At 38.5% G+C, this 27455-nt stretch overlaps 1 protein-coding gene and 1 pseudogene across 3 annotated transcripts; one reads left to right on the top strand and one right to left on the bottom strand.

Annotated features, from left to right (window-relative positions):
* Nucleotides 1-1230: 1230 nt before the first annotated feature.
* RNF14 (ring finger protein 14) lies at nucleotides 1231-25996 on the bottom strand. 3 transcript variants are annotated; one of them, XM_037801621.1, is made up of 9 exons: nucleotides 25840-25996; nucleotides 23417-23594; nucleotides 13965-14134; nucleotides 12752-12903; nucleotides 9420-9947; nucleotides 8509-8737; nucleotides 6309-6481; nucleotides 4959-5089; nucleotides 1231-2664 (listed from the first exon to the last, which is right to left on the bottom strand). In XM_037801621.1, the coding sequence occupies exons 3-9, from the start codon at nucleotides 14116-14118 to the stop codon at nucleotides 2607-2609; spliced, it is 1425 nt and encodes a 474-aa protein (XP_037657549.1). In that variant the 5' UTR covers nucleotides 14119-14134; nucleotides 23417-23594; nucleotides 25840-25996; the 3' UTR covers nucleotides 1231-2606. The 3 variants fall into 3 exon arrangements, with proteins under 3 accessions (XP_037657549.1, XP_037657550.1, XP_037657551.1); XM_037801622.1 differs by lacking the exon at nucleotides 25840-25996 and adding an exon at nucleotides 25447-25811; XM_037801623.1 differs by lacking the exons at nucleotides 12752-12903; nucleotides 23417-23594; nucleotides 25840-25996 and having other exon boundaries at nucleotides 13965-14098.
* LOC119508386 lies at nucleotides 2742-3199 on the top strand (annotated as a pseudogene).
* Nucleotides 25997-27455: the final 1459 nt, after the last annotated feature.

Below are 27455 nucleotides of genomic sequence, written 5' to 3'. Positions count from 1 at the left end.
ACGTACCATACTAATGTAAGATGTTAATAAAAAGGGAAAACTGGCTGTGGGGTATATGGGAACTTTGGGGTATAAAGGAACTCTGTACCATCTTCACAATTTTTAAAAATAAATCTAAAAACTATTTTAAATAAAAATTTTATTTTTAAAAAAATGGATGGGACAAGATGCATCTCAATTGACAAAGGTTGGCCCTGAAAAGTTAGCTCAATAACAAGTTTTAAAAGTTACAAAGCCTCTACTTTGAATTAAAAAGTTATCAGTAGCTTTTCATTTATCAGCTCTAGATCCAAATCTTTTATATAAAATCAAGAGACATCACCTCTCCAAACTACTACTCTTTGGGGCAGGATGAATTAGCAGCCTGCAAAGGGACCCTCTGCAGGGACCCAAGAGGTTTCTGTCAATATATGGCAAATCTCAGGCCATATATTTCTTAATGGCCTTCATGAAACTAAACTAGGTACAAAACTATTGTATTATATACTTCCCTAATACAGCAACCTTGCACAAACCCACAGGGCGTTCAAGGGTTACCCCAGTCTTTCATTTGATCAGAGACTAAATAAAATACAAAGGGAAAGCAGGAGCCATCTTAAAATTAGCTCAGAACTCATGCCTAAAAAATAAGACTTTACAAGCCCTGCCTTTGTTAAAATTGAATAGTCAAGATTTTGTACCTAAGGAAGAAAGGAAGAGACAATCAGTGCACAAACAAGCCTTTGAGACTAACCACCTGTGGGTTTTTTTGTTTTTGTTTTTAAATCATAAATGGGGGGGGGAACCTCCCATTTCTTTCATAAAACTGCTTCCTTCCTACTTCTACTATATCATTAACATAATGTGCAACACCCAAAATAAAATGAACTCTAGAAAATCTCAACCAACCATGAAAGAAAGAGCTTCTAAGCAGCTACTACTGAAAAAAAAAAAATCTGAATTGAATTCCTGTTCAACCACAGCAGTCACTATTCTCAGATATATACTGTACACTTAAATTTTTGAATTTCCATTTATTATCAACTTGAATGTGCTGAATGGAAGTCCATGAAACTATCTGGTTAAATAAAACAAGAGCCCTAAAACCTACGCTCAGTCACAAGCCCAGGTATAAGAGGAGGGCTGTTACATGACATTTTTGTTCTCACTTTAAGATTATCTATTATACACCATATAGTTTTAAAATGTGATCAGTTGCTTTGGTGACAGAACAAATAGCAGCAACTCTGCTCTAATTATAAGACAGTTTTTATTATTTTTATTTTTAAGATTAAGCATCCTCATTGACAATCCAGAAACACAACCCCTGCTAACTCTATGGATCAAAGCACATTCCCCACATGGTAAAAGCAATTCCCCAATTTTCAATGACAAGGTAGGAAAAAGGAACACATTCACAAGCTGCAGCTGAATTCCTCTGTCCTCTTTTCCAAAAAATTTTGCTACCAAGCCGCTCATCAAACCGTAAGGAAAGACAATTTTTCAAAAAGCCAACAAAAACCCAGAAACAAGATCTAGGTATCAAGCCAAAATTATTCCCCACAACACTGCTGTGGCAAAAAGGACAGGAAGCCACATTCAGAATACCTTACAGAAAAAAAATAAATAAAAAGAATCCAGAAAGTTAGGGTTGAAACTACAGTGGTGTGGACAGTAAAGTTCAGCTTGTTCAGTTTGGGAATATATTGGGCTTTCTCCTATTCCTGCAGAGGAAATAAAAACATGAACTGCTGTTAAAGTAAATATTAAAATTGGCCTTACTAACTGAAGGGCAAGGGTCAAGGGAGAGAATGTAGAACAAAGGGTAACAAAAACCTTTTGAATCTAGACCCTTGAATCTAGTCTCTATTGCCCAGGAAAGTTGAAAAGGGCTGAAAATTCTTCTGAGCCAGAGATGTGGCTCAAAACCAGTGAACTATAAATCACTAATAAATATCAAGTGACCCATAGTGTCACCCAAGGTTAAAAGTAAAAATATTTTTAAATTATCTATAAATTTCTATTCTCAAAAGCAGTTCAAAGAGACTCTGGGCCATCCAATTGGTTATCGAGCAAAACGCTCCCTCCAAGGAAAACTAACTCAACAGAAATTTAGGTTGGAAGAAATGTGAGTAACATGGAGGAAATGAAATCAGGCTTGTAAGAGGATGCAAGGATTCTCAGTACAACTTTAATAAGGCTCCTACCAACCCACACTGTAAGGAGTAGTATGAGAGGGTTCCAATGGAAACACCTTAGAGGGGATGATTCTCAGGACAAAAGGGTCGGCAAGCTTAAAACTTGACCCTTCTCCTTACCTAAAGAAAATAAATATATAATTTTTAACTATTCAGAGTTGGGAGGACATTATAATATTTAAAATTCTCTAGTTTTCATTTTCTAAACCTTTGGTTTATAATTTTTCTCAGTTTTTGTTACACTGAAAAATTTATGAATGTGCCTTAATCAACAGTACTAAATGAAATTATAAATCTGTTCTTCCATATCTGTTACATAGAATGAGTGATTGAATGATTCCCTAAATATCCTGCAAGGTTACTTTGTGTACTCGACAAAAGATTAGGGCAGACCACTCCACTTCCATAATCTTGAGCAGTAGGAGTTAACTAATCTTCAATCTCATCTTCCCAAATGTCTCCATTAACATCCACAGCATGGAACAACCTGGAAGTATAAAATAAGGTACGTTTTTATGCACTTAGAAGAAATTGAATAAAATTTGTCTTTCCTTTTCTCAAAACTTTCTGTACTGGAACCAGGTGTCATACATGTGGCCCAGGGAGCCAGCATCCCTGGTCCACTTCAAAGAAAGGGGTGGGTACAGGGAAGGGCCCAGCACTGAGACCAAAAGAATCCAACCTCAGCTTCCACAAGAGAACACTGTGACGAAGAAGATGAGCAGCCTCAAGGGGTGGTTTTAAAAAAGGGAGATCTATCCGCCAAAGAAGTCATGAAAATTAAAGGAGAGATAAAGACTGCCAAAGCAGATGAAGAACCAGCTCCAGCTAATGGAAGAATCATGTATCAAAAACCAGTCAAACATCCCTCAGATGAAAAATATTCACGTTTAATGGCAAGCTCAAAAAAGATGACAAATGAAGATGAAACAAATCAGCAAGATTTGATTAAAAAGAACCCACAAAAGCAAATAAAAAACACTAGCCTCTTTTCTTTTGATAATGAAGATGAAACCGAGTAAGCGTACACATTTTGGACTTAGTCTCCTTTGAAAGTATATAGGGTATTTTTTTTAAATATTTTTTTTCCTATTTTAAAAATACACAAGTTCATTACAGAATATTTAAAAAGTACATAAAATATTTAATAAGATAGAAACTATGTCTGTCAATACCCTTCTGATTCGAAATGACAACCATGTAGAAGTTAACTACTCAACATTTTCTTTCTCATGTTGAGGGTGTGCATATGTAAACCATAATTTTTTAAACAAACAACAACAAAAAAAAAACTTTCTATACTCTTCTGATTACATCTTTGTATATTTTTTCCTCTCCTTTAAAAACTGCACTGAGGAGGGCTGAAATTTGCATCCCTCTGAACAAGCTGCCTTAAAATTTGTAAGAACAGCCCCCTTAGGATGGAGACAACTCCCCAGAGCCAGAATAATAATAATGGAATAAAAAATGCTGATAACCAATGTAAACAATATGTGGAATAAGCCAAGATTGAAGTCAGGCAATTAAGGAGAAGATAAACTCTTTTAAGATATTATAACTCTATTACATGCCAATCATCTCATTTTCTGTATCTTCAAAGTCCTTGCACCCTCCATTATTAGAATGTTTTGTAGTCACCAATTTGTCTCTTTTCCCTTACATTACCTAAAATTTACACAATTTCCAAGTCTAGATTCTAATAGTTCATGGGCAGGGCTTGTTTTTTCAACTTCTCTTTTGGTCTTATATTATAAATGATTGTTGTGCTGTACAGATGTCTATTAACTTAATGAGGATCATCAACTGATACTGAAATTAGAGAGCTGCTGGAGAACAGGATATGACCCTATGCCAAGGAATCACTCCACAGATTACTAATAACAAAAAAGAACACGTACCTTTACGATGGAGCAAATGATCGGATTTAACATCACTGAATGTAAGTACAGCCTGACATTCTTGTCCAAAATGTTACTCTAAATCTAATCAAACTTCAATCTTGACCTAACTTCCAGTTTAGAGGAAAGACAATAGAGAAACAAGCTAAAAGACACCACAGGGAAACGAAACTCTAGAAGGTAGGATGTCATACAGGACAACTGGCCTGGACTCTTCAAAAAGCCAGTCACATACCACTCCCACCCCCACCCCCACACACAAAAGGGGGCAAAACTGTTCTATATTAAAAGAAACCAAACACAAAGACTGAACCTCGATTAGCCACTGGTTTAATAAAACAGCTTTAAAAGACATTTTTAGGAATAATTGTGAAGTTGTAAATAAGTATTGTTTATTAGGTGATAGTATGACATTATTTTAAAATCTTTTAAGTATTGTGGTTATGTGGAAGAATTTTCTTATCTTAGGAGTTATGCGTGGAAGTATCTAGAGTTGAAGTGTCATGTCTCCAACTTAGTACCAAATGCAGCAAAAAAAGTTAAATATAAAGAACAAATATGGCAAAATGTTATCAGTTATTAATTTAGATGGAGGGACACTTTCCACCTATATTCACAGTACATTCCTTTTAATTTTCTGTATGTTTGAAAAGTTTAATCATAAAAAGTTGAGAAGGACAAAAAATTTTTAATTTCCAGATAGTACATATTTCCATCATAAAACTTATTTTCATGAAAATAATATAGAAATGCCTTTATAAGGCAAAACATGTAAGAGACATCTCTAAATAAGTCCAAGTACTTAAGTAAACTACTGGATTTGTGGTCTGCAAATCAAACACAAAAATTGCTGCTAATCCTAGGCAATTCTGTGCATACATACCGGTTGAAACAGGGAGAAGCAGGATCAGTGAAATGTTTATAAGGGTTTGCTCTAGAGAGAGAACCCATGCAAATCCAGCAGAAATACTGCATACAGCCAGTACATGTCATCTTGTTACATCCATCTAATTTCTAGTGGGAAAGACAGAAAGAGAAAAATATGAAGGCTGTAAAAGCAAAAGAGAATCACAAACCAAAGAAATTCAGTACAATCTTTTCCTAGTCTTCTTCCTTTTCTCATGCTATATAGCAGGGGCTCCTAAAACTAGATACTTAGAAAATCTCTTCTGATGAACACTGGATACAATCCAAACATATGAGTGGATTATGTAGTTACAAATTAATGTTAAAATGTTTGGATTTAATACATCAATTAAAAATTTTTTACATACATCTAAGTAAACATTGGGTTTCACATCCTCTCCTCTATCATAGGGCTGAGGCCTGTCAGAGTGATTAAATATAATGTTAATGTCCTTAACGGAGTAAATAGGCAATCACCATTAGCTTCAGTTCAGATATAATGGATTCAAACAGTCAGATCAAATGCAAAGATATATTTCAATTTTAGAATGTATTAAGATCTGTCTAATTATTTTGGCTCAGACTAATGGAAAAATGTCTTCATTTCCTAAGCATCCTTGCTATAACAGGTGTGCTATATCCCAGCATAAATCATTCTAAGGAAAAGTCAGACTTGATTTTTTTTTAATCATGAAGATGAATTGAGTTGATACTACCTCCAGTATGGCCTCCTCATAACCTATTCAATTTTGAGGTATATGTAATGTGAGAACAACTGTCACCACACAAAAGCACTTTGAAAAGGGAAGTCTACATACATTTAAGGTCAATAACAATATTTAACAGTGAATTTGCACCTTCCAAGTAAAAAGGTTTAAAAAATACCAAGATATACTTTCTTAGTAAGTCATAAAATTGACTAATTTGGTTCTTTTCTTTTTTTCTTTAAATTACAGAAGTTGTGGGTTTATACACAATCATGCATAAAATACAGGATTCCCAAATACCACCACCACCTTGCATTGGTGTGGAACATTTGTTATGATTGATGATAGCAGATTTTTATAACTGTACTATTTTTTGTAACAGTAGTTACCTTTGTTACAATTGATGAAAGATAAAATAGTACTATTAACTATTGTTTATAGTTTACATTAGTTGTATTTTTTCCCATATACCACCCTATTATTAACAGCTTGTATTAGTGTCATACATTTTTTATAACTCATGAAAGAACATTCTTATAGTTGTACTACTAACTTTAGTTCAGACTAACAGGGTTCTTGAGGAAACTGTAATAGAAGTCTCATCATCCCCAAACATTTACCTCTATGGGAGTCCCACAACACGGGCAGCTCTTTGAATTCTTTTCTAGCCACTCCTTACTTTCCATCTCTTCCAGTGCCTTCTGAATCACCCTCTTACCATATCTCTGTTCCAAAAATCTTTTATTGGCCTCATCTGCTTGCAAGTACTCATTTCGTAAGTCCATTAACTTCTCTAAAAAATGAAATGGAAAATTAAGTTGTATACAGATTTGCAATGCTGACTAAACACCTTTAAAAATGGCCATACTCTTTGACTACTGAAAAATGCTAATCCTGGGACTTTATCATAAAGAAATAATCCAAAGAAAAGTCATATGCACAGAGATGCATATAAAAATGGCAAACAAATTAAATAGCCAAGGAAATATAAACTATGGGTGGAAGGGCCATTTATTGACATAATATTCAGTTATTAAAAATTTACTATTAGTACCTGAAACTATCAAACTACAACTCAGAACCCTTCAATCTTGAAGACGATTATATAAAAGTGTTGCTTACGAGGGGTGACAATGTGATTGGGAAAGCCATATGGACCATACTTCCCTTTGTCCAGTGCATGGATGGATGAGTAGAAAAATGGGGGCAAAAAAAAAAAAAAAAGGCATCCAGTGTTCTTTTTTACTTTAATTGTTCTTTTTCACTTTAATTTTTATTCTTATTATTTTTGTGTGTGTGGTAATGAAAATGTTCAAAAATTAATTCTGGTGATGAACACACAATTATATAATGGTACTGTGAACAACTGATTGTACGCTTTGTATGACTGCATGGTATGTATGGTATGTGAATATTTCTCAATAAAATTGAAATCAAAAAAAATTTACTATTAGGAAGCCTATGACACAATTAAAATACTGATAATACAGAGTACAGAAAAAAATTATGTTACAACTATGTAAAAATCACACATGCACGAATGACCAAGACCAGAAGGGAATCCCCCAGCTAGAAAAGTTGGGACTTTCTAAGGGTGATGGAATAATAAATTATTTTTTCCCTTTGATTTTGCTTTATTAATGTTGACATATTTGCACAATTAGTAGTGTACAGTTAAAGACCAAATTATCTCAAAGATAGTAGCTACTAGTAACCATAGTAATAATGGTATTAATAGTTAACATATTGCATTTTACATGCATTAGCTCACTGTTATTCAAACTATCTATGGTGAAGGACCCGTTTTTCCTCCCCCAATCTGTCACAAACAAATACTTTTGAGAAATACAAAAAAAAAAAAAAAAAGAATTAGAGAAACTAAATTAGAAAGGTAAAAAATACAACCCTAAATTTTTACTATTGGATTCAACTGACATAAAATTAATCTGTCAAATCACTATAAAATTTTCTTACCTTGCCTCTCAATTTCTACACTTATCTCATCATAGACCAGAATAAAAAATACAACAACTTTGAGTAGCTCTACATTAGTTCACTTCATCCTCACAATATTCCTATGAAGTTGCTATTATTATTGTCCGTTATAAAATCCGAAAGAGACTAAGCCATCAAAGTTCAATTAAATCAATGTCAAGGGCCTGATTTCCCAATCCTTATCTAGATCAGGGATGGCAAACAGATTTTACCTCCTGTGCCTATATCAACACTTGGTGGCTTTCTAAAGTGCTGTGTTGAGGAAGATTCTGAAGCTTCCCTGGGCTCAGTGAGAAAGCACTTGATGGCTTTTCAGACATATGTGTCATGGAAACAAGTGTGGCAGCTTAGAAGCTCTATTTTTGCCATCCAGGATCTACATTATTCCAGGTTCATAGGTAGAAATCACCTTGTCATTCCTTCTCCTGGAATGTTCCCCCTCATAAGAACATGTTTTGTTTCCTTACTTCCTTCAAATCTTTGCTCAGTCCACTTTGCCAGTGATGCCTCTTCCCGTTCCCTAACTAAAATCCCAAACCCCTTCCTCCTTGGAACACTGCATTTCCTGTCTCTGCTTGCTTTCTTTTTCTCCTTAGCACTTACCACTGTGTAGTACCCTTATTGATTTTCTTTGCCTGTCTCCCCAACTAGAATGTAAGTTCCATGATGGCAGAGATTTGTCATTTTGGTCATTACTGTAATCCAGCACCTAGGACAGTAACTGGCACAAAATATCTGTTGACTGAATACTCTCAAATTGAAGTGATAAGGCATTTTTGTTGGGGAGAGGGTTGGAGGGGTTGGATTCACACAGTTACAGCTTACCTGCCGTCACCTTACATGGAGAGACACCATGGTAAGTCAATCTGCACAAGGTACAGAAGGCAAAATTGCAGCTGGAGCAGATGCCCATGGTACAGCCAGGCTCCTGCATGACAGGCAGCTGGCAGCATGGGCGGGGGCAGTACACCACATCTGCCATCAGGTCCAAGGTAGATTGGAGGAGAAGGCGGTCATAACGAGCAAATAACTCTGCTTCCACTAGCTCTTTGACCTGGAGGGCAATATAAAACCACAGGTTTAATGATTCACCAATCAGCTCTGATCCAGAGTTGATCCTTAGGATACTGGTGCAAACTAGATGCACACATAAATTAAAACCTTCTATCTCACTGAAAAAATCAAACCAAGTATGGAAATAGTCTATAACTTAATGGAGGTGGTAGTTACATGGATCTACACATTTGTCAAAACTAAACAAACTGTACTCCTTAAATGGGTACAGTTTAAGTAAAATTATGCCTTAATAAAGTCGACTAAAAAAAAAATCAAACCAAGTAGGCTGTCCTTGCCTTAAAGCCTGTAAATGACTCAGTTCGCCACTTCAAGGGATGTACCCTACATATCCCAACCTCACATAGATGGGCTAGTGCTTCCCCAAGGTTGACGGGATCCTACCTAGCAGATATACAAAGTAAGTTATCAAAATTATTTTACAGTTACTTTTTAACACTCATCCCTGTCTAGGACAACCCATTCCAAGACCAACAAAGGAAGTATTAACACTTGCTTTAAACTGTAAAGTATGACCACAGCATTCTTGATGGATATAGTGAAACAACTTGTAGGCTGGCTCCAAGGCCTCACACTACCCTGAACCCTATCAAGGAAGCTCTGAGACTTGCTTCCCTTATGAAAGAGTATAAGAAGGACACTGCAGCAGAGTAAACAGTTACCTGACCGGGGGTGGCCACCGAAGGGCACTTTGGTTCTGGGCAGTTGAGGCATTGAACTTGGCCATCTCTGATCTGGATTTCAAAGTAGTCCTTCAGACAGGCTTTGCAGTACACATGCCTGCACTCCAAAAAGTACATGCATTCACTACCTAGCTTCTCACAGAAGCAGATATTGCACAGGAACAATTTACTGTTAAAGCACTTTTTCTGCTGAGCTTGATCAAAGTCCAAGATTTCCTGGATTAGACTCGACAATGATTCCACATCCTGCACAGCTCTTTTGTCCACCACTTCCTCTTGGTCTACATCCGATCCAGCAGCACCACCAAAATCTAGTTCTGTGTTGGGAGAGGCTTGAGCTGTCCTTCTCTGCACTTTTCCCTCACAGCCCGTCTTGAGCTCAAAAGGAGAGACAATATTCAAGTATGCTAGGGTCTCTTCCTTAAGAAACTGCATCCAGGCAAACAGGACCACACTGCCACGGTGTTCTTCCCACAGATTGTCTAAGTGTTTGCACAGAGCAGATAGCTAGGAAAAAACAAATGAGAATGCTAGTGAGTTTGGATAGGAAAAATAATGATGATGCCAACTCCTGATTTCCCTTGAAATCTTTTTTAACTTGCAAGTTAGGCCCTTATACTTCCTGACACTATTTTTCACTGCTGTGATAAACTTTGCTACAAAACAGCATCAACATTCCTACTGAAGCACTTCTTAATCTATTCAGCAATATGAGCCAGAACAGGACACAAAGCCAGAGGCTAAAGAAGTATCATGAAAACAAGAGAAATGGCAAGATTCCACAAGGGAAGATGTAGAACTAGATTTACGTAAGAGCTGATAGAATGGAGGACTTTTTCTATTCTTTACCTGTTCTTTGTTTTAATATCGTTACATATCTCATGTAGGAGAAAGAGATCCAGTTCTAAAATGAACTATTTCTATTCCTTTGGAGTCCTAGCCCTGTAGGTGCCCTAGAGTAAGGGTAAGAAAAAGAACAGCTTAAAAATACCATCCACATTTTTAAACTAATTCTAACTTTGAATCCTATCAGAAAGCTAACTCATTTGAAAGAATCACTAACAGAATTTGACTTCAGTCCTTGTTATTCAGATTTACATGCTGGTTTTAACTAATCTGGGTCTACATCAAATCCTGGTTAATGGAAGGAAGGAGACTGATACTGTCCCTGGGCATAAATAAGCCCTCAACATGGTTTGGCTGCCATAGGGAAAGCTCATATTTCCCAAGCAAAACAACCTAAGTTTATTCTATTTAAACTTTTCCTCCTTAAAATTGATCTTTCCATTTGAAAGGCAAATAGAAGATTTTCCATTAGAAATGTATTATATTTATAAGTAGGGCTTAGGAATTATAAGCAGCTTTTCTTTTTAGGTAAACATCCAAAAATAAGCTGTCCAGATGGCAAACAAATTTTGTAAAATTAAACAAGTGAAAAAGAACCATATTTTTCATTCCTTACTCTGTATAGTGCTGTTCACTAAAACCTGCACAGCACTCACTTATTGAAGAGTTCAAGATTGGACAAGTAGTGCTTTTTCACATTTGCATGAATATGCTTGTAAGATCAAACTTGCTTTTGAGAAAGTCTGCTGAAATCTGTAAAATGTTACAACTGCTAAAAGGGAAGCTCTGAGTGTTGTGTAAACTACCAATGAAGAAGCCATTCCCTTCTATCCTCTTTTCTTTTCCAGCCTCTTCTCAAAAGAGGTAGTTGGGATGTCTATGTATGTGAGGAAGAAGACAGAGGGAAAAAGCAAGAGAGAGAGAACTGTGTGTATATGTGTATTGGGGAGAGAGGGGGATAACGGAAAATACTGGAAGACTAAACCCACTTTCCTCCACTCATCTGCCCCAATTCACTGAATGGCAGGTCCATGTGTCAACTGTCAACTTCACTATCAGGTGAGAGTAACAATGCCAAGATATCAGGACCCCCAACAAAGAGGATTTGAACCAAGAAGGAACAAAAGAGACAGATTAAAATGTCATTTAGATGCACAAAAAATTTATTTAATAAAGAATCTTACTATAATTTCAGCTGCCAAACATAAAATAATAAACAATCTCCTCCCTCTTCCACCCCCAAAAAGCCAGTATTAAGTACATGCTCTTTGGCTGGAATCTGAAACTGCAACCACATAACCAGTTAATTTGTCCTTGTGTGTGTAGGTGTGTATATGTGTGTGTAAATGTGCATGGGTGCAAAGCATCAAGAGTTCTCTGGAGACATGTAACTATAAATATCTAAATAATTCAGACAAGTATCAGTGATCTAAATGTCAAACAGCCTCAATATTCTTGGGCAAGTAATCCACTCTCTTCTCTTACATCTATCACTTCTGGCAATATTAAAATGCAAAATGATTTAATTCTACATGTATTATCCTTTTTTAAAGTTTAATTTGGTTTTTAAACCATTAGCTCAGTTTATTAGAGGCAATCTCATCTAAAATATTAGACCGAGGAGTGGAAGAATGAAAAGTACACAATAAAAAATGGGCTATTCCTTGAGGTCAGCAGCTCTGACAGCTTTTGTCTTAATATCCATCAGTCCATCAATCTTCATCATGACTTCTAGAAAAATAGCTACTATTGATCCATTATCTATCCCAGGATACTTTATATTAGCTTCAGTCATATTTATGTCTCAATCAAGACTTGAGGTTATTACTAGAACAGAATATATAACCCAGAGGAAATGAAAGCCGTTAATATCATGTCTGAAGCCTTAATGAGATATCTACAGGAATCGTATACCTTTCTATTTGTGTGCATTTAGAACTATGTGAGACCAGGCAACCATTATGTATTATTAATATACAGATCTTTACAAATAAAGCCACTTATTATGTTTACTAAGGAAATTTGTTTATTATAAATGCATTAGCTCAATTTTCAGTCCTTCTAATTATAATTAAATATTTCATTTAAGGAATATATAAGAATTGTGGGAGGAAAAAGTAATACCTACATCTAGGAAAATGAGGAGGACCTCAGTCTGCATTACAACAGTGATTAAACGGGAAAATAGCAAAACAAGAAAAAAAAAACAATATTATTTGATTAAAAATTATTCCTACTGTAATCTATAATGATTAATAGTTTTAATTACTCCCATACCTTTCTAAAACATCAAAGCATTTTCAATTCATTAACATTAGGATTCATGAAGGCAAGGGACAAAAATGACAAATCAAAGCCATTTGTTCTTCATGCACCAAATTCAAGATCATCAAGGTATTCTTCAATTAAAGATGATTTTTCAAGTTTCTAAAAATGGATAGGAGAAATTAAGTTTCGGGTCTAACCTGAGTTGGTGACAGCCATTTGCCACTAAGTGTGAAGGAAGGTGGGGAGGAGGATGGATAATCTGGTGGCAGTTCAAAGTTCAGCACAAGTGGAGGCAGAAAGCAAATGGTGTATTCAAAGCCACTATTCTGGAGACACTCATTTGAATTGCCTGAACCAAAAACAAAGATTAGAAAGGATCAGTTGGTCAACACTCTGAGTGTCCATTACTGCTGAGCAAAGCTCAAGAAAGATTTAATGCTTTAATCGAGGGATAAAAATCCTCCACCAAAGCACTTTCTATTCCCTAATTTTAACTTCATAGCCACCACCTTAAAAAAAAAAATCTTATAAGCCCTTGAAAAATCAACTAAGCACCAGGTGAAATGCATAATGAAGATACACAACTTACTATTATATATACTTTTGAGTACAATTCCTAATATTAATGAGTAATACACAATGTTTTCTTCTGTTGTTATTTTACAGTAGATGATTAAAGACACAATCCAGAATAAAGGACATTTATTCCTATCAAACAGCTATGACCTTCTTAGATCAGCATGTGCCAACTACCCATGAATCACAGCTGGCAAAATTTGTGCCAAAACAATGATCTAAGGTGGTTTGAGGGCATGATACAGCAGACAACACTCTTCACAATCAAAATTGCATTTAAATTATCACACTTTCTTTACTCAAGGCCTTTAAAGAAGAAACATTTTAAGAACATGCGCATCAAGGTCTTCTGTAAACATGTGTATCAAAAGCAGCAGTTTTGTTTTTTTCTGAAGCAAAAGGTCACAGAGTAACAGCAGGAGTCATGTGTTTATGGTAGTCGAAATGATTCCGGAAACCAAACAGTAATAACAAACACCACAATACTTTAAAGTTTTCCAAGTGCTTTCTCAAAGAATATTTCATTTACTCTTTGTTTATCCCTATTTTAACAGCCAATGATTCATGGCTGATAAACTGCTAGTTAGAAGAAAATTAGGATTTATGAAATATGCAGGATAATACACCAATTAAGTGGTAGAAAAGGAAGAATCAAACTGAAAACTGCTTACTCACATTTCAATTTGCAGTCAAAACAGAAACATGCATTAAATCCATACTACTACCAGTTATCACTAATGCCTATAAACACAAGATGATAGTGTAGGGCACGATAAGAAATCAAGAATAATCTTTATTGAGAAAAATCAGTTTAAGAGAATAGTATTGACTAACCGCTCATAAATATCTTGAAATTTTGTGGCAAATCCAAATAGATCCTGGTTTCTCCACCTTGGACAGACTCTGCTTTTCTAAATTCATCCCCATCATAAATACTCGCCAGGGCCAGCAATTCATCCTCCTGAGCTTCTCGGTCTTCTGACGACATTTAATTTTCTGAGGAGCTGAAGACAATCATTCAAATCAGTTAAGAAGAGGCACAGAGTAGGGAAAACTTCAGTGGCACTTAAAAAAAAAAAAAGTTCCTCACAAGCAACTGCAAAGGATTAATCAATATTTCCACTTTTTTTGCTAAGCTAAAAATGACAGGAATATCTGGCATGCCATTAGCTTTGCAACAGCAACTGCTTCCTCAAAAAGGATGCTTATAGTGCTAATTGCTGACTTTGATCAGTTAGGTATTCTATGGCTGAGGGAGTGGGGGTAGGAAAGCAACAATTTTAAATATTTTTGAAAATGAACAAATCAAAAATTACTTTGATTTCTCCACAGAACCTAGCAAAGTGGCTTGCTCACAAAAGGAGTCAAAGTATATGTGATATACTTCTTAAGAATAAATGAATTCTGAGAGGCGGGGCAAGATGGCAGACTGGTGAGCTGTATGTTTTAGTTACTCCTCCAGGAAAGTAGGTAAAACGCCAGGAACTGCGTGGACTGGACACCACAGAGCAATCTGTCTTTGGGCATACTTCATACAACACTCATGAAAACGTGGAACTGCTGAGATCAGCGAAATCTGTAAGTTTTTGCGGCCAGGGGACCCGCGCCCCTCCCTGCCAGGCTCAGTCCCGGGGGAGGAGGGGCTGTCAGCTCCAGGAAGGAGAAGGGAGAATTGCAGTGGCTGCTCTTACCGGAAACTCATTCTACTGATTCAAACTCCAACCATAGATAGACTGAGGCCAGACACCAGAGACTCTGAGAGCAGCCAGCCCAGCAGAGAGGAGACAGGCATAGAAAAAAAACAACACGAAAAACTCCAAAATAAAAACAGAGGATTTTTGGAGTTCTGGTGAACACAGAAAGGGGAAGGGCGGAGATCAGGCCTTGAGGCGCATATGCAAATCCCGAAGCAAGGCTGATCTCTCTGCCCTGGGCACTTTTCCTTAATGGCCCTGGTTGCTTTGTCTATTAGCATTTCAATAACCCATTAGATCTCTGAGGAGGGCCGTTTTTTTTTTGTTTTTTTTTTTTTTTTTTTTTTTTTTTTTTAAATCCTTTTTGCTTTTTCTAAAACAATTACTCTAAGAAGCTCAATACAGAAAGCTTCAAAGAATTGAAATTTGGGCACATCAAGTCAAGAGCAGAACTAAGAGAGCTCTGAGACAAAAGGCAATAATCCAGTGGCCGAGAAAATTCACTAAACAACACAACTTCCCAAGAAAAGGGGGGTGTCCGCTCACAGCCACCATCCTGGTGGACAGGAAACACTCCTGCCCATCGCCAGCCCCATAGCCCAGAGCTGCCCCAGACAACCCAGTGTGACGGAAGTACTTCAAATAACAGGCACACACCACAAAACTGGGCGTGGACATTAGCCTTCCCTGCAACCTCAGCTGAATGTCCCAGAGCTGGGAAGGGGGAGCAAGGTGAATTAACAGAGCCCCATTCAGCCATCATTTGAGTAGACTGGGAGCCTCCCAACACAGCCCAGCAGCCCAGAACTGCCCTGGGGGGACGGCACTCACCTGCGACATAGCACAGTCATCCCTCAACAGAGGACCCGGGGTGCACAGCCTGGAAGAGGGGCCCACTTGCAAGTCTCAGGAGCCATACGCCAATACCAAAGACTTGTGGGTCAGTGGCAGAGACAAACTGTGGCAGGACTGAACTGAAGGATTAGACTATTGCAGTAGCTTTAAAACTCTAGGATCATCAGGGAGATTTGATTGTTAGGGCCACCCCCCCTCCCCGACTGCCCAGAAACACGCCCCACATACAGGGCAGGCAACACCAACTACACACGCAAGCTTGGGACACCAATTGGGCCCCACAAGACTCACTCCCCCACTCACCAAAAAGGCTAAGCAGGGGAGATCTGGCTTGTGGAGAACAGGTGGCTCGTGGACGCCACCTGCTGGTTAGTTAGAGAAAGTGTACTCCACGAAGCTGTAGATCTGATAAATTAGAGATAAGGACTTCAACTGGTCTACAAACCCTAAAAGAACCCTATCAAGGTCAGCAAATGCCACGAGGCCAAAAACAACAGAAAATTATAAAGCATATGAAAAAACCAGACGATATGGATAACCCAAGCCCAAGCACCCAAATCAAAAGACCAGAAGAGACACACCTAGAGCAGCTACTCAAAGAACTAAAGATGAACAATGAGACCCTAGTACGGGATATGAAGGAAATCAAGAAGACCCTAGAAGAGCATAAAGAAGACATTGCAAGACTAAATAAAAAAATGGATGATCTTATGGAAATTAAAGAAACTGTTGACCAAATTAAAAAGATTCTGGACACTCATAGTACAAGACTAGAGGAAGTTGAACAACGAATCAGTGACCTGGAAGATGACAGAATGGAAAATGAAAACATAAAAGAAAGAATGGGGAAAAAAATTGAAAAACTCGAAATGGACCTCAGGGATATGATAGATAATATGAAACGTCCGAATATAAGACTCATTGGTGTCCCAGAAGGGGAAGAAAAGGGTAAAGGTCTAGGAAGAGTATTCAAAGAAATTGTTGGGGAAAACTTCCCAAATCTTCTAAACAACATAAATACACAAATCATAAATGCTCAGCGAACTCCAAATAGAATAAATCCAAAAAAACCCACTCCGAGACATATACTGATCACACTGTCAAACATAGAAGAGAAGGAGCAAGTTCTGAAAGCAGCAAGAGAAAAGCAATTCACCACATACAAAGGAAACAGCATAAGACTAAGTAGTGACTACTCAGCAGCCACCATGGAGGCGAGAAGGCAGTGGCACGATATATTTAAAATTCTGAGTGAGAGGAATTTCCAGCCAAGAATACTTTATCCAGCAAAGCTCTCCTTCAAATTTGAGGGAGAGCTTAAATTTTTCACAGACAAAGAAATGCTGAGAGAATTTGCTAACAAGAGACCTGCCCTACTGGACATACTAAAGGGAGCCCTACAGACAGAGAAACAAAGACAGGACAGAGAGACTTGGAGAAAGGTTCAGTACTAAAGAGATTCGGTATGGGTACAATAAAGGATATTAATAGAGAGAGGGAAAAATATGGCAAACATAATCCAAAGGATAAGATGGCCGATTCAAGAAATGCCTTCACGGTTTTAACGTTGAATGTAAATGGATTAAACTCCCCAATTAAAAGATATAGATTCGCAGAATGGATCAAAAAAAATGAACCATCAATATGTTGCATACAAGAGACTCATCTTAGACACAGGGACACAAAGAAACTGAAAGTGAAAGGATGGAAAAAAATATTTCATGCAAGCTACAGCCAAAAGAAAGCAGGTGTAGCAATATTAATCTCAGATAAAATAGACTTCAAATGCAGGGATGTTTTGAGAGACAAAGAAGGCCACTACATACTAATAAAAGGGGCAATTCAGCAAGAAGAAATAACAATCGTAAATGTCTATGCACCCAATCAAGGTGCCACAAAATACATGAGAGAAACATTGGCAAAACTAAAGGAAGCAATTGATGTTTCCACAATAATTGTGGGAGACTTCAACACATCACTCTCTCCTATAGATAGATCAACCAGACAGAAGACCAATAAGGAAATTGAAAACCTAAACAATCTGATAAATGAATTAGATTTAACAGACATCTACAGGACATTACATCCCAAATCAACAGGATACACATACTTTTCTAGTGCTCACGGAACTTTCTCCAGAATAGATCATATGCTGGGACATAAAACAAGCCTCAATAAATTTAAAAAGATTGAAATTATTCAAAGCACATTCTCTGACCACAATGGAATACAATTAGAAGTCAATAACCATCAGAGACTTAGAAAATTCACAAATACCTGGAGGTTAAACAACACACTCCTAAACAATCAGTGGGTTAAAGAAGAAATAGCAAGAGAAATTGCTAAATATATAGAGACGAATGAAAATGAGAACACAACATACCAAAACCTATGGGATGCAGCAAAAGCAGTGCTAAGGGGGAAATTTATAGCACTAAACGCATATATTAAAAAGGAAGAAAGAGCCAAAATCAAAGAACTAATGGATCAACTGAAGAAGCTAGAAAATGAACAGCAAACCAATCCTAAACCAAGTACAAGAAAAGAAATCACAAGGATTAAAGCAGAAATAAATGACATAGAGAACAAAAAAACAATAGAAAGGATAAATATCACCAAAAGTTGGTTCTTTGAGAAGATCAACAAGATTGACAAGCCCCTAGCTAGACTGACAAAATCAAAAAGAGAGAAGACCCATATAAACAAAATAATGAATGAAAAAGGTGACATAACTGCAGATCCTGAAGAAATTAAAAAAATTATAAGAGGATATTATGAACAACTGTATGGCAACAAACTGGATAATGTAGAAGAAATGGACAATTTCCTGGAAACATATGAACAACCTAGACTGACCAGAGAAGAAATAGAAGACCTCAACCAACCCATCACAAGCAAAGAGATCCAATCAGTCATCAAAAATCTTCCCACAAATAAATGCCCAGGGCCAGATGGCTTCACAGGGGAATTCTACCAAACTTTCCAGAAAGAACTGACACCAATCTTACTCAAACTCTTTCAAAACATTGAAAAAAATGGAACACTACCTAATTCATTTTATGAAGCTAACATCAATCTAATACCAAAACCAGGCAAAGATGCTACAAAAAAGGAAAACTACCGGCCAATCTCCCTAATGAATATAGATGCAAAAATCCTCAACAAAATACTTGCAAATCGAATCCAAAGACACATTAAAAAAATCATACACCATGACCAAGTGGGGTTCATTCCAGGCATGCAAGGATGGTTCAACATAAGAAAAACAATCAATGTATTACAACACATTAAAAACTCGAAAGAGAAAAATCAATTGATCATCTCAATAGATGCTGAAAAAGCATTTGACAAAATCCAACATCCGTTTTTGATAAAAAACACTTCAAAAGGTAGGAATTGAAGGAAACTTCCTCAACATGATAAAGAGCATATATGAAAAACCCACAGCCAGCATAGTACTCAATGGTGAGAGACTGAAAGCCTTCCCTCTAAGATCAGGAACAAGACAAGGATGCCCGCTTTCACCACTGTTATTCAACATTGTGCTGGAAGTGCTAGCCAGGGCAATCCGGCAAGACAAAGAAATAAAAGGCATCCAAATTGGAAAAGAAGAAGTAAAACTGTCATTGTTTGCAGATGATATGATCTTATACCTAGAAAACCCTGAGAAATCAACGATACACCTACTAGAGCTAATAAACAAATTTAGCAAAGTAGCGGGATACAAGATTAATGCACATAAGTCAGTAATGTTTCTATATGCTAGAAATGAACAAACTGAAGAGACACTCAAGAAAAAGATACCATTTTCAATAGCAACTAAAAAAATCAAGTACCTAGGAATAAACTTAACCAAAGATGTAAAGACCTATACAAAGAAAACTACATAACTCTACTAAAAGAAATAGAAGGGGACCTTAAAAGATGGAAAAATATTCCATGTTCATGGATAGGAAGGCTAAATGTCATTAAGATGTCAATTCTACCCAAACTCATCTACAGATTCAATGCAATCCCAATCAAAATTCCAACAACCTACTTTGCAGACTTGGAAAAGCTAGTTATCAAATTTATTTGGAAAGGGAAGATGCATCGAATTGCTAAAGACACTTTAAAAAAGAAAAACGAAGTGGGAGGACTTACACTCCCTGACTTTGAAGCTTATTATAAAGCCACAGTTGCCAAAACAGCATGGTACTGGCACAAAGATAGACATATAGATCAATGGAATCGAATTGAGAATTCAGAGATAGACCCTCAGATCTATGGCCGACTGATCTTTGATAAGGCCCCCAAAGTCACCGAACTGAGCCATAATGGTCTTTTCAACAAATGGGGCTGGGAGAGTTGGATATCCATATCCAAAAGAATGAAAGAGGACCCCTACCTCACCCCCTACACAAAAATTAACTCAAAATGGACCAAAGATCTCAATATAAAAGAAAGTACCATTAAACTCCTAGAAGATAATGTAGGAAAACATCTTCAAGACCTTGTATTAGGAGGCCACTTCCTAGACTTTACACCCAAAGCACAAGCAACAAAAGAGAAAATAGATAAATGGGAACTCCTCAAGCTTAGAAGTTTCTGCACCTCAAAGGAATTTCTCAAAAAGGTAAAGAGGCAGCCAACTCAATGGGAAAAAATTTTTGGAAACCATGTATCTGACAAAAGACTGATATCTTGCATATACAAAGAAATCCTACAACTCAATGACAATAGTACAGACAGCCCAATTATAAAATGGGCAAAAGATATGAAAAGACAGTTCTCTGAAGAGGAAATACAAATGGCCAAGAAACACATGAAAAAATGTTCAGCTTCACTAGCTATTAGAGAGATGCAAATTAAGACCACAATGAGATACCATCTAACACCGGTTAGAATGGCTGCCATTAAACAAACAGGAAACTACAAATGCTGGAGGGGATGTGGAGAAATTGGAACCCTTATTCATTGTTGGTGGGACTGCGTAATGGTTCAGCCACTCTGGAAGTCAGTCTGGCAGTTCCTTAGAAAACTAGATATAGAGCTACCATTCGATCCAGCGATTGCACTTCTCGGGATATACCCGGAAGATCGGAAAGCAGTGACACGAACAGATATCTGCACGCCAATGTTCATAGCAGCATTATTCACAATTGCCAAGAGATGGAAACAACCCAAATGTCCATCAACAGATGAGTGGATAAATAAAATGTGGTATATACACACGATGGAATACTACGCGGCAGTAAGAAGGAACGATCTGGTGAAACATATGACAACATGGATGAACCTTGAAGACATAATGCTGAGCGAAATAAGCCAGGCACAAAAAGAGAAATATTATATGCTACCACTAATGTGAACTTTGAAAAATGTAAAACAAATGGTTTATAATGTAGAATGTAGGGGAACTAGCAGTAGAGAGCAATTAAGGAAGGGGGAACAATAATCCAAGAAGAACAGATAAGCTATTTAACGTTCTGGGGATGCCCAGAAATGACTATGGTCTGTTAATTTCTGATGGATGTAGTAGGAACAAGTTCACTGAAATGTTGCTATATTATGTAACTTTCTTGGGGTAAAGTAGGAACATGTTGGAAGTTAAGCAGTTATCTTAGGTTAGTTGTCTTTTTCTTACTCCCTTGCTATGGTCTCTTTGAAATGTTCTTTTATTGTATGTTTGTTTTCTTTTTAACTTTTTTTTTCATACAGTTGATTTGAAAAAAGAAGGGAAAGTTAAAAAAAAAAAAAAAAAAAAAGAAAAACGATGTAGTGCCCCCTTGAGGAGCCTGTGGAGAATGCAGGGGTATTCGCCTACCCCACCTCCATGGTTGCTAACATGACCACAGACATAGGGGACTGGTGGTTTGATGGGTTGAGCCCTCTACCATAAGTTTTACCCTTGGGAAGACGGTTGCTGCAAAGGAGAGGCTAGGCCTCCCTGTATTTGTGCCTAAGAGTCTCCTCCTGAATGCCTCTTTGTTGCTCAGATGTGGCCCTCTCTCTCTGGCTAAGCCAACTTGAAAGGTGAAATCACTGCCCTCCCCCCTACGTGGGATCAGACACCCAGGGAAGTGAATCTCCCTGGCAACGTGGAATATGACTCCCGGCGAGGAATGTAGACCCGGCATCGTGGGATGGAGAACATCTTCTTGACCAAAAGGGGGATGTGAAAGGAAATGAAATAAGCTACAGTGGCAGAGAGATTCCAAAACGAGCCGAGAGATCACTCTGGTGGGCACTCTTACGCACACTTTAGACAACCTTTTTTAGGTTCTAAAGAATTGGGGTAGCTGGTGGTGGATACCTGAAACTATTAAACTACAACCCAGAACCCATGAATCTCGAAGACAGTTGTTTAAAAATGTAGCTTATGAGGGGTGACAGTGGGATTGGGAATGCCATAAGGACCAAACTCCACTTTGTCTAGTTTATGGATCGATGTGTAGAAAAGTAGGGGAAGCAAACAAACAGACAAAGGTACCTAGTGTTCTTTTTTACTTCAATTGCTCTTTTTCACTCTAATTATTATTCTTGTTATTTTTGTGTGTGTGCTAATGAAGGTGTCAGGGATTGATTTAGGTGATGAATGTACAACTATGTAATGGTACTGTAAACAATCGAAAGTACAAAAAAAAAAAAAAAAAAAAAAAAAAAAAAAAAAATAAAGACAGAGGGATGTCTCTGCATCTTTGTAGATTCTTCTACCATCTATCTGCTTTATTCAAATATTTCCTTCCTCTTCTCTGTCCTTCATAATATTTCCGATTTCCCTTAATAAGAACTATTGACTAAAACAGTATACATCTTTCTTTACTACTGTTGGCCTTGTAGGGCATTAAAACCTTGCTGCGTTGTCATCTTTTCCCCTATAAAGGCTTCAAAATTCCAAAAAAAAAAAAAAAAAAAGAATAAATGAATTCTTAAATTCCACAGAAATTTCTAGCAGGGTTTCTCAATATCAGCACTACTAACACTTTGGAATAAATAATTATTTGTTGCAGAGGACTGTCCGGTTGCAGGATGTTTAGCAGCATCCATGGCCTCTACCCCCTAGATGCCAGTAGCACTCCCCACTCCCAGTTGTGACAATCAAAAATGTCTCCAGACATGGCCCAATGTCCCCTGGGGCAAAATCACTCCTAGTTGAGAATACCCTGTTGCAGATGTTACAGGTACAGATGCCATATAAGAAAGTTAGATAACAGAGCAAACAGCAAACTAACATTAAATTTCTGAAGTAATACTGGATTTTGTCAAAGCCAAGCAATAGATTTTAAGATTTACCATTATTTTAGGTAACAAAAAGAATGAAAGTACACTACAACTAAATTGTGAGTCAATGCTTTTTTATCATGGTGACTTAAAGATACAGCATGATTTCAGAGAATTTAAAAGTGAGAAAATATGCAATGATGATCTAGGAAAATTACTTTATTAAAACAAAAAATTAATTACCATACCATTAAAGTATTGAACTATAATTTTTGAAAACAAATAAAAAATTATAAATTTCAATTGCAAATATGCTGCTCAACTAAAATATCTTTAAAACTTGAAATGTACAACTTTGAAAAATTAGGACATGGTTTTTCACATTATAAAAGGTGCCAATTCATTTAAACAAATTTATTTTAAATGATTCCATTTTCAAAAAATAAATTTTCCCACGGAGCTGATAATGGTTCTGCTTAAGCTGCATCCCTATTTAAGACACAGTGACATGTTTTATTTGAGGTCGGGTAATACCTGTTATTGACGACCAGAAGAAAAGGATGTTAACACTGCAGTCTATGTTTCAGTTCAGGGAGTTTGGAATTCGTGCAAATCCCATTTATTCTCCAGCCAGTAGAGAGGAGACTGCTGAAGTTGGTTAAGAGGCCAAGATGTGGGACTCATACTAGATACACTATGAAAATCCTGCCATCTGCAAAAAAGAAATACAAAAGATGGTGTTAGGACCCTCTCGAAATTCAAATTCTGAATTCCCAATGTCACTATTTAAGTACCACATGTCCTAACACATACTTGATCCTAATCTATAGCTGCCTGTTACTCTCCCAGAACAGCCTGCGCAGTCAGCATTTGCAGGTCCCCAGCAATGACAGAGGCCTTATCTGACAGCCTTCAGCCCTGGGAGGAGCAGAGGAGGAATACCCAGGTCATATGAGGAGAGGATGCCATGCCCCTTGACAAACATCTTCTTGAGGGTTTTATTTCTTTTCTCCTTTCCTCTTCTGTTTCTTTTATTCCTTCATTTCCCATATACCTACAGTTTTTCCCTCTCCTGTTTAATCCCGCCAGTGACACCCAAAGCAAGGTTAACTTAAGCATGATAGCGGGATTTTTAAAAACAAACCAACACAACAACACAAACACACAAATTGCTTAAGTTTTATTCTAAACGCTTTAAAGCCAGGGTTCTTAACTGGGAGGGCGGGGATGGGGGTCACAGATGGGCTACAGAGAGTCCCATAAACACTCTCAAATGTATAAAACCATAAATTTTAAACCAGATTCTCAGGTGTGACTTCCAAATAAGCTACGAATGAGATTCTGAATCAATTTACATTTACTGCACACCTAATACAGAGTGTATTAGGTCCTTCACATTATCTTATTTAAACTTAATTTACCAGGTGGTAGTACATGGTGATAATGTGATTAAGTTATTTGTTTTTCATGTTAAAACATTTACAAATGACATGAGAGATGAATTTAGTTTTTAGGTTTTATGGTATTGTTCTCCATCTTATCTGCACATTAGAATCTGAAGAGCTTCCTCTTAAAATCCCAATACCTAGGCCACACCCCAGACCAATGAAACAGAATCTCTGGGGTTGTCCCCAGACATTAGCAGCTGTCCAAGCTCTCCAGGTGATTCCAATGAGCAGTCAGGGTAGAGACCTCTGCCACAAGCACTGTTTCCCTTTGACAGTTCCTCATGACCTACACACCACCAACCCCACCTTCCAAAGCTGCACCCAAGCACCATCCCTTAATTCAGGGCTCTGACCTCCATTTCCTTCTACCTGATTCTATCCACTCAGCCTTCAAGGCCCACCTCCAAAGCTGCTTTTCCACGCAGCTTTTTCCAACTGGACATCATGTCTTTCTTTAAAATCCAGCCAAACTTCTTTTACTGTAACTTTCCTAAGACATTGACACATCCCAACCTGCATTACAGTAGTTTAAGAACTTGCACTTCTTTTCCTGCCAGACTGCATTAGTTGCTCAAAGAGGACCAAGTCTTTTCTGTTTGTGTACTGTTCTCAGTATCCAGCAGCGTCTTGTATTAGACACTGGAAAAAGTTATCTCTGAATAGGGATGAAATGAAGCGTGCTGGAATAGGGGAACAGATACACAGGGCTCAGTCACCACTCTGCCACATCCCACTAGATGCAGGAGGTGGGTCACAATAACAGTGATCTCTTTCCATGTGTCAGGCATATCGTTCTAAGTCCTTTAAATGCCTTAATTCATGCATTTAACTCATGCAACCACATGAAGCAAGTCCTATTAAGTCCAGTACAAATAAGAAAAATGAGTTTAGGTCCTTTTGTGGCCGAAGGTCACACATCTAACATACGACTAAGTCTGGATTCAAACAACTGTTTCTTCATCTATAAGACAAGAAAAAATCCTGGCGGCATCAGACAGCTAATTCAAATATAACATTCGTTTTGACAAACGGAAAACCACATCAGTATGGGAAGCCTGTCTCCCGCCAGGTCCCCCTTTGGCGTGGGAAAATCCTACTCATTCTTCCAGGCCCCACCTTGCGGACTCCAGCCCTGGGGTCGGCCCTTGCTCGGGGATCAGCATGCCGCCGACCTTGTCTCCATTAGCGCGCTCGCCACCCGGCGTGCTGAGTCGTTGTTTGTGCGACTCAACTGCAACCTAAGGCAGGTCCCAACCTCGTTATCTGCCTCAGAGCTCGGCACACAGAGGGCGCTGTGCAGGCATGCCGGGTGTGGTCTGGCCCCGGGTGTCCCGAAAGGGCAAGGACTGGACCCTCCCCTTCCTGCTCCCTGAGCGCCCGCCCCAGGGAATCTGGGCCGGGCCGGGAAGGGGGGTCCCGTCGTAGGTTTGAGGGGCCGAGGCCCACTGAGCAGTCCCGGCCCGGCCGCCCTTCCTGCCTCGCGCGCCCGGAGCGCAGCCCCCACCGTACCTTCCGGCCGCCCCGCCGGGCCGGGCCCAAGAGTTCCGTTCCCCGCCCTAGCCTTGGCCTCCTCACTGCCACTCGCCGGCCCGGCCGAGCGACACCCCCCTCAATCTGCGCGCCGTCTCTTCCGCCCTCGAAGCTGTCAGCTGAGCCGGGCGGGACTGACTGGAGCGGCAGCCGGCGTGGAGATGGCTCCGCGCCGCCGCTGTGATCGCCCCGGTCCCTCGGGCGCCCCTCTTAGGTCGGAGGCGGCGCTGCAGGTGCGACCACCCTCTACCCCACCACTACCCTGAAAATTTAAATATGCCTTTAGAGAAGTTGATAAAAATGCAGATTCTGGGACCTCGCGCTAGGTGGACTTTCAGTAAACCTGGAATGGAGACCTGGAATTCAGATGCAAAAAGTGAGGGCCCCTAGAACCAGGTAAGGGAGATTCTCACCAAGTTGGAGCAGGGAGTGAATTGTGACATCATGTCATGACCTCATGTCAGAGGTCACAGGATGGAGGGACCAGAAGAGAGAATTTCAGAGTAGTGTTAATAATTTGGATAATATTTAAAGTGGACTAAGAATTTATATTCCAGTGTTTTAGGTCAGGAGACTCCTAATAAGTTTTGTTTGCAGATTCCATAAAAATAGCAGACTTTTGTGTCTTTGGCTTCACGTGCCCTGTTAAATCTTTTAAATTGAGCTCTCCTTGTGTGCCCAGCACTCAACTGAGCTAAATCCTTTACATGCATTACCTCATTTAAATGCCCAGGACTCCATCACTTAGGTCATTTTGTGTCTCCATTTTACAGATGAGGAAATTGAGGCACTAAGGGATGAAGTGATTTGACCAGTCTCTTTCAGTGGTGGAGCCAGGATTAGAATCAATTCCTCATCAGTCTGACCCTCTCCCATAGCCCATAAGAGAATTAGGGTTTGTTGTAACAGAAATGCAAAGAGAATAAAATAGCCCTGGCCTTAAGAATCAAAATGGAAAACCTTAGGGAAGCTGAGATTAGAGTTTATGTCATAATAATAGGTGAAAATGAGAAAAAAGAGAGAGTGGGAGAGAGAGAGTCCCAATCCTGTCCAGTGTCCCCAGGCATAGTAGTTGAAAGAGTCCAGGTGTGTGACCTAACCAGAGATCAGAATGAGGCCAGCATGTAGAAAAGCGGGAGTAAACCATAAAATATGGAGCTAGCAGGTCTTCCATCAGTGCCTGTACCCATCCCCATCCATAACTGGCATCCCATGGGTTCCCAGAGACTTGCTAAGCCCCTTCCACCTGCCTAGTAGGAACAGCTTCCTTTTCAATGGACACCACTCACAGCACCCCTGAAACAAGCAGAAACGTGGAGAGAAAAGTCCTTCCCCAAGCTTTGGATAGGACTGGATAGTGGTGAGCCCAACCCCAATACCAAAATATCATGAATTCTTGCTGGTCTCATCATTGTGTATTTGCTTCCAAATAAATCTTGGTTTTACTCTTGTGGGAATCTACAAATTTTATTTTTCTTTAAAATGGGGGCTTCATCCTGAAATTTGGAAGCCACCACACTAGAAGCACAATTGTCAATAGCTAACACTTACAGTGCTACCCACGTCCCAGGCCCTGCACTAAAGGCTGTGTAATA

The sequence above is a fragment of the Choloepus didactylus genome, chromosome 13 (assembly GCF_015220235.1).
Source record: "Choloepus didactylus isolate mChoDid1 chromosome 13, mChoDid1.pri, whole genome shotgun sequence".
NCBI classification, from domain to species: domain Eukaryota; kingdom Metazoa; phylum Chordata; class Mammalia; order Pilosa; family Megalonychidae; genus Choloepus; species Choloepus didactylus.
This window is presented reverse-complemented; position numbering and strand designations above follow the sequence as displayed.